Source organism: Orycteropus afer, unplaced genomic scaffold (assembly GCF_000298275.1).
Source record: "Orycteropus afer afer isolate SDZICR_OR568_19922 unplaced genomic scaffold, OryAfe1.0 scaffold00404, whole genome shotgun sequence".
In the NCBI taxonomy this organism is placed as follows: domain Eukaryota; kingdom Metazoa; phylum Chordata; class Mammalia; order Tubulidentata; family Orycteropodidae; genus Orycteropus; species Orycteropus afer.
Genome location: NW_006921991.1, coordinates 2,469,412 through 2,476,895, shown reverse-complemented (window position 1 = coordinate 2,476,895; position 7,484 = coordinate 2,469,412). Strand labels below are relative to the sequence as shown.

Sequence of the window (7,484 nt, the reverse complement as noted above, 5' to 3'; positions counted from 1 at the left end):
GTTAGCAGTCAAGTGCCTTAGGCACTATGCTACCAGAGCTCCTACAGATTGAATAAATATAGGGAAAGAATACAACACTGATACACTCTCTTCTTTCCAAGGAGTGGCTGGTGGGTTTGAACCGCCAGCCTTCTGGTTAGCAGTCACATGCCTTAAGGCACTACAGTACCACAGCTCCTCATGAGAGAAAGATGAAGGAATTTACTTCAATTGATGATTTACTGCCTTGGAAACCCAGTGGAGGGTTGTGATTCAGTCAACTCAGTGGCAGTGGGTTTGGATGCATCAAGATGCTTTGAGTCTATTATTTTAGAATAAAAATTAGAATGGGTAAAGCCTGCTATGAAGCTTACCTAAAGCCGATCTCCTGTACCTGTTCTAAGAATTTTACTATTTTAAAACTATGGTGGCATGATCGTCTATACTTTATACTTAGGGGAAGAAAGGATGGGATTATTTTGTTTTTAGGCCAAGGGTTACAAATTCAAATGTCTACAGAGGCCAGACAAGTAGAAAACTGTGTGAAGAAGGCCAAGTAGACAAGAAATGGGGAATGGTGGCGGGAGCTAGTGGCGCACTGGAGCAGGTAGGCCCCATCCTGAGGGGACATCGTGATGAAGTTCCAGCCACTTGGTGCCATATGGCAGGGGCTAATGCATCTAACATTTGAGATGAAGGTTTGGGTTTTTATATGAAATTCTCCCAGTATTTCAGTGCTTGGAAAATCAAAGTCAATTTACTGTCAGTCAGTGCCCCCCCAACACAAACACACACATACATACACATCTGACCTGCTGCCTCCCACTATTCTACCTTGGGTTTGATAATTCACAAGAATCACTCACAGAACTCATGGAAATTATTATACCAATAATTAGTTTTTATTATAGCAAAAAGGATTCAAATGAAGAGACAGACACACAGGGCAAGGCCCTAAGAGGGTTTCCGGCATGGAGCTTCCATGTGCCAAAAAGCGATGCCCTGCCCTCCTTCGTGCATCAGTTTCTTTCAGCAACCAGGGAGCTTCAGTCCAACTCTAGCCCCTGTCCAGAGGTTGGTCAACATCAAAGGTTGAGTCTGGCATAGTCAGCCCCCAACCAACAAGTATGGTCTGGAGGAAGACTTCATCAAAGACACTCATTCACTGGTGAAAGTCCAAAGTTTTAGGGGTTACCTCTCAGGAACCAAGAACAAAGATCAAATTCTTTGAGTAAAGTTAGTAAAATTAACTTCTTTACCCCAAACATCTGATTTCAGGATTTTTTTTTTTTAATCACTGTGCAGGCTAAAGGAAACAACATGTTATCTGTCTGTTGCCTGTGTATGCCTTCTGGTTTGGGCCTTACCCTCTATTATATATTTTTGATGAAAAATACCCAGTTTCTGTAGTTATTAATGAAGTGTTCAGCTAGCCTAAATGTTTCACAACAGGTCTAGGAGACCTTTTTATCTAGAAAGATGTGTTGTATTGACCTCTTGTTTCTTCTTCCTTTAATGTAGGAAGCATGCTGTGTGGGGCTGGAGGCCGGTATAAATCCCACGGATCATCTTATTACAGCTTATCGGGCTCATGGCTTTACCTTTACCCGGGGTCTTTCTGTCCGAGAAATTCTCGCAGAGCTAACAGGTTTGATGTGCTACTGATTTATAAAGGTTTTCAAATTTCAGCTGTTAACAGCATTGCTGTTAGGAGTTAAAAAAAAAAAAAAAAATATATATATATATATATATATATATATATATATATATACTTTTTTTGCTTTTTTTTTCTTTTGATAAACTCTTAAAAAAAAAAAACTGACCAATTTTTCTTGGCCCCTCAGGTAAATGTTTTGAAAGATTAGTGTTTCTTTCATCACTTAAGCATGTCAACAGAAGTTTAGCTGGTATAGGAAGTAAATTGAGTTGAAATAGTCTGTGGTCTGCAACTTATATTCTGGGAATTCCCTTGTCCCTTGAACTATGTGTGCCAGTGCAGTGGAATGTGGCAGATGTTTCTAATTGGCAAAAAAATGTCCAGGGTACCACCTGAAGGAAACTGTTGAGGTCAGGTTGGAGAGGTCAAAGACATGGGTTAGTCTGACCTTCGTTATAAAATGATAGGGCTAGGAGGAGCATGTGTGCATAAAAAGATGCTTAGATAACGGAATTGGCTCAGGAGTTCAAATGGTCGTGCTTTCTCAGTGACTGCTTGGGGTATGAATTTGTTTAGTGTATTTGTCTTCTGATGTGTTTTTTGCCATTTGTAGGACGAAGAGGAGGTTGTGCTAAAGGAAAAGGAGGGTCAATGCATATGTATGCCAAGAACTTCTATGGGGGCAATGGCATCGTTGGCGCTCAGGTAGTCAGTCTATCCGTTATGGCCCTAGCAGGAATGAGGATGAGCAGTGGGGCCTGGCCCGCTTTCAACCATGCTAGCACAGGGCACAGACTAGAAGAGGCAGGTGATGGTTCCTTAGGGGCCTGTTTATAATACAAAGCCAGCGTCTGTGGTTATATGCAGTCTTCTTCCTTCCCATCAATCCATTAATTGCTGGATAATCAAGAATGAACAGCATAAGCTTTTACCTAAATTGTTTGGTTCTGATATATAGATAAGGGGTTCTAATAAAGGAAGGCTGGTGGTTCAGACCCACCAGCTGTTTTGTGGGAAGAAGCTGAGGCAGTCTATTTACATAAAGAAAGATTCCAACCTTGGAAACCCAGTAGGAAACCCAGTAGGGATGCTTATGCGTTGTAATTGAATTGATGGCAGTGGGGTGTTTTTTTAATGTATGGATAGTATTAGGCTGTTTTGTTTCATTTTTGAGCTATTTAAGGTTAATAGTTGAGACATAGTTGAAACAGAATATACTATTTTTTATTGATGTTACTTGTTGGTTTCTTTAAAATATTGGGGGAATTTGCAGCAGTGTCATTTTCAAACTTCATGCCAGGAGTAAAATGCAGAGGACTAATCTCTCTCCTTGTGGATTTCTGTGGCTCCTTTCTTGGTTGTCTTTGATGTCAGGTCCCCCTGGGAGCTGGAATTGCTCTGGCCTGCAAGTACAATGGAAAAGATGAGGTCTGCTTGACGCTCTATGGGGACGGTGCTGCTAATCAAGTATGTATGTGCCTCTTAATTTTTTGTAACAGATGACAGTTTTACTTCTAGATGACAGTTTTACTTCTAAATTGTTGAATATTCATAATTGTTGTAATAATAGTAATAATAGTAATGCATTAAATAGTAAGTATGGTCAAATTAGAGCTGTACTTGGGCATGTTTTCTGTAGATTTTTGTAGAGTCACATTGCTATGAGGAAGTGTTCCCCAAACTACCAACTAGTTAGTGAAAGGACCCTAGCCCCTTTTCTTTTTACTTAAACCATTTCTCTTGGATGCAGTGGCCATGTCGATTTACTCTCAGAGTTTTAAACTCTGACTTTTACTCTCTACTCTTATCATGGTCAAGTAGTCAACTATCTGTGAAGTATCAAGTAGTCAACTATCTGTGGAGTATGAGGCACCACTGGGTAGCCAGTGCATCTGATAGAATTTTTAACAAAACTAGATAAGCAAAAAATGTTTTCATGAATTCTTCCAGGGTCAGATATTTGAAGCTTACAATATGGCAGCTTTGTGGAAATTACCTTGTATTTTTATCTGTGAGAATAACCGTTATGGAATGGGAACATCTGTGGAGAGAGCAGCAGCCAGCACTGACTACTACAAGAGAGGCGATTTTATTCCTGGGCTGAGGGTAAGCATACCCAGCGTAGAGCCCAGGCTGTTCCTGCCCTGCTAGAGGCTTTTCTTAATACACATCTACACATCAGTGAGAATGGCTTGGGTCTGTTTGACTTAGACTGTGCTCATTACATGTTTATTATGAACAGGTAGATGGAATGGATGTCCTGTGTGTCCGGGAGGCTACAAAGTTTGCAGCTGCCTACTGCAGATCTGGAAAGGTAGGACTTTCTCTTAGTAGACTATTCATCTGTCTTAAAAGAATGCCTCCCACATACCTGCCATGAAGGGGCAGCTAAGTGAGGTGCAGACTCAAGCTGTTTGAGTCCCTTTATATAAATACAATGGTCTTGTATCATCACACCCCCTTCAGTGAACACAGTGGGTGGATAGGTGGATAACCCCACAGTACATATTTTTACATAAGTACATATTTTTACATATATTGCAATTTTTAGTGTAGTGTATGGCAGAGGTAGAGGAGGAGCAACAGTAACAGTAAGCACCTTCAGAGCTAGTGTGTCTCCCTCAGTTAGTCCACAGCCCAGAAACCATACCCTTGAGGTTTCCCTTTCAGTGACATGCTGTGTGTGGCTATGCTATTTTTGCTGAAGAAACTGAGGCACAGAAAGGCCAAGGATGGGGAGCCAAGAAACGAAACATCCACATCCCTTCCCCTCATGCTTCTGCAAGGCATTTGCTGATACACAGCACAGCTGTTGGTGTGTGTGTATGAACTGTTACCCACTAGTCAGCTCTCTGTAAAGTGGATGGTGGAATAAAGTGGATGGTGGAAATGGGCCTACCAACCCTGTGCTTTTGTTCTTGTCATAGCTGATACTGTAGCTGTTTGCATTGCAATACAAATCAATACAAATACAATTACAAATCCATTTCACTTGTGACTTCAGAAAAAGCATAGATAGTAAATAGTAGTAGGCTCTATAACCTGCTAAAAGTGCCTTAGTGCCTTTTTGGCTTGAGACATGCAGAGAAATGAGTTGAGACATGCAGAGAAATGAGTTAGGTGACCACCTTAGGTGACCACCAAGCAGGAAGCAGGTCTTGACCACTCAGCCTGTTTAACACAGATCTGTGATCTGAAGTTGAATGCCATGGGTTGTTGGTGTGCTGCCCCCTCACCTCCTGCTGTTTCCCCTGTAGGGGCCTATACTGATGGAGCTGCAGACTTACCGTTACCACGGACACAGTATGAGTGATCCTGGAGTCAGGTATGCTAATGGGAGACCTCTGGGTGGCTCCCACAGTGTTACTTAGGGATGGAGAATTTAGAAACTAGAAACAGAATTTAGAAACTAGAAGAAACTAGAAACCAGATACTAATTGGTTTCATTTGTAGGCTAGGTTATCTTGCTGGTATCAAATAAATCATACCTGAAACCCTGTCATATATTGATGTATATATTGATGTAACTTAAACAGGGGACACTTAGGATTTTTGGTAGGTATCACCCCAAAATCATTCATGATTCATGATTATACTCTGAGTAACATGGGAATGTCAAAATATTCAACTAAACTAATATTCAACTGCACAAAAGCATGTTTGTACATTGTACAATGGAGTTCCTTTCAGGGTAAATTTTGTGGAGCGCATATTCTATTCTGTGTAATTCAGCTGTTTAACAAGTCATGAGATTAACAAGTCATGAGACAATGCTTTTATCAAGAAAATTTTTGCTAGCCACATTTATTTGCTTGATAGCCACACGTACTTCTAGAGGGGGAAAGCAGCACCCTGAATAACCTCAATCTCCACTGCTATACCCATATAATAAAAAAAATTTAAAAAAAAAACATAGATGAATGAACATAGACGACACTACTCTTAACTCTTAAAAACACCCAATGTAGCCCTGTTTCCAGAGTGCTGGAGATGTGCTAGTGGAGTTTCTGATAAAAGATACAAGCAGCTCTTTTAGTTACTGTTTGTTTAAGTTTCTGATAAAAGATACAAGCAGCTCTTTTAGTTACTGTTTGTTTATTTAGTTACACTGTTAATTTAGTTACACTGTTAACATCTTTGGACACACTCCCTCCCACAGTGATGTGGACCTGTGCTGTTCCTGTTTATTTAGTTACACTGTTAACATCTTTGGACACACTCCCTCCCACAGTGATGTGGACCTGTGCTGTTCCTCACTATGCCTAATGTTTAATGTTTCATGTTTCCCTTTTTTTTCTTCCTTCTTCCCTTGCTACAGCTACCGTACACGAGAAGAAATTCAGGAAGTAAGAAGTAAGAGTGATCCCATTATGCTTCTCAAGGATAGAATGGTGAACAACAACCTTGCCAGTGTTGAAGAATTAAAGGTATACTTACTCTGAGAAGTTCTCAGAAGTCTAAAAGAGAAGTAGAAGTTTGGGCTTAATCAAATTTATACTAAAAAACCTCAAACTCCACAGGACTAGCAACCAACCATGGTATTACTCTGTATAAGTGCCAAAGTAAATGAGAAATAGCAATGCTGCAGGATTATTTAATCATTGACAAAGTCTTTACATCCTTAATTCATGATTGATAATGTTTACATCCTTAAATAACAATTGTAGAAAAATTATACTAGCTATACTAGCAACAGGTTCTCTAGTCTAGGCAGTACCTAAGCTGCTAAGCTGCTGTTCATGCTAAAATCTCTTGACCTACAGTCTTTTTTTTTTTTTTAAGGAAATTGACGTTGAAGTGAGGAAAGAAATTGAAGATGCTGCCCAGTTTGCTACAGCTGACCCTGAACCACCTTTGGAAGAGTTAGGCCATCACATCTACTGTAGTGATCCACCTTTTGAAGTTCGTGGTGCCAATCAGTGGATTAAGTTTAAGTCGATCAGTTAGATCAGTTAGAAATCAGTTAGAAGGGGGTGATGTGTAAATTTCTTACTATACCTTCAACAGGATAGTCATTAACTTTAAAGGAGTAATAAACCTGTAAAATAAGCCTTAGACACTTTCAGTGACTAAATACTATATAGATTAAAGGAATATTATTTGCATGCACATCAGGTAAAGATGTGATGTTAAGTACATAAATGTTTAGTGGAGTGAGTATTATAAAGATTTTAGGTTTATATAGGTCTAAAAACAGGAGCCCTGGTGGCACAGTGGTTAAACACTTGCCTGCTAACCAAAAGGTCTAAACTCCCTAGCTGCTCCATGGGAGAAAGATTGACAGCCTTGGAAACACAACAAACACTATGTAAGCCCTTTTCCCAAATTATGTTACATACTGTTAAGAAATACTTTGTATACCTCCATCTATCTACCCTGAGGGTATCAGTGCTTGGCCAACATTAAGAACCAGCACAACTTCATAAAGTAACAATGCCTGTTAAGTTTCAACATAGTAATTATTTTACAAGCAGAAAGAAGCCAGCCTTTCTAATTTCACTTTCTATCTATTTACATTCATATCAGACGTTAAAGGCAAGAACTATTAAAAAGAAAATAGGTATCAGTGAATAGTAATGTATACTCTAAAATAGAGCCCTCAACATTTCACTTTAAGTAAAACACCTATTGTTTCACCTTTCCAACAAGTACCTTATAGGTTATAGGTTGTGGGTGCTTTTTTTCATTGACATAAAATCTAAGAATTTCAAGAATACCCTGGGCTGGACCAGGTTTGCTGGTCTGATAGGCCGGCTACCACTTGGAGGGGGATCTATGTAGGAGATCATGGATAGAGAAGATCATGGATAGAGAGGGAGAACCATGTGGAACAAAACTCAAAATCATT

General features: G+C 39.7%; 1 protein-coding gene across 1 annotated transcript in view; it reads left to right on the top strand.

Annotated features, from left to right (window-relative positions):
- PDHA1 (pyruvate dehydrogenase E1 subunit alpha 1) overlaps positions 1 to 6,583 on the top strand; it is a 9,945-nt gene extending 3,362 nt beyond the window's left edge. Inside the window, exons 4-11 of the mRNA XM_007953665.2 lie at positions 1,501 to 1,627; positions 2,250 to 2,341; positions 3,011 to 3,103; positions 3,587 to 3,742; positions 3,879 to 3,950; positions 4,894 to 4,961; positions 5,955 to 6,063; positions 6,419 to 6,583. Coding sequence (XP_007951856.2) covers positions 1,501 to 1,627; positions 2,250 to 2,341; positions 3,011 to 3,103; positions 3,587 to 3,742; positions 3,879 to 3,950; positions 4,894 to 4,961; positions 5,955 to 6,063; positions 6,419 to 6,583 — 882 coding nt within the window. The remainder of the gene's footprint in view (positions 1 to 1,500; positions 1,628 to 2,249; positions 2,342 to 3,010; positions 3,104 to 3,586; positions 3,743 to 3,878; positions 3,951 to 4,893; positions 4,962 to 5,954; positions 6,064 to 6,418) is intronic.
- Positions 6,584 to 7,484: the final 901 nt, after the last annotated feature.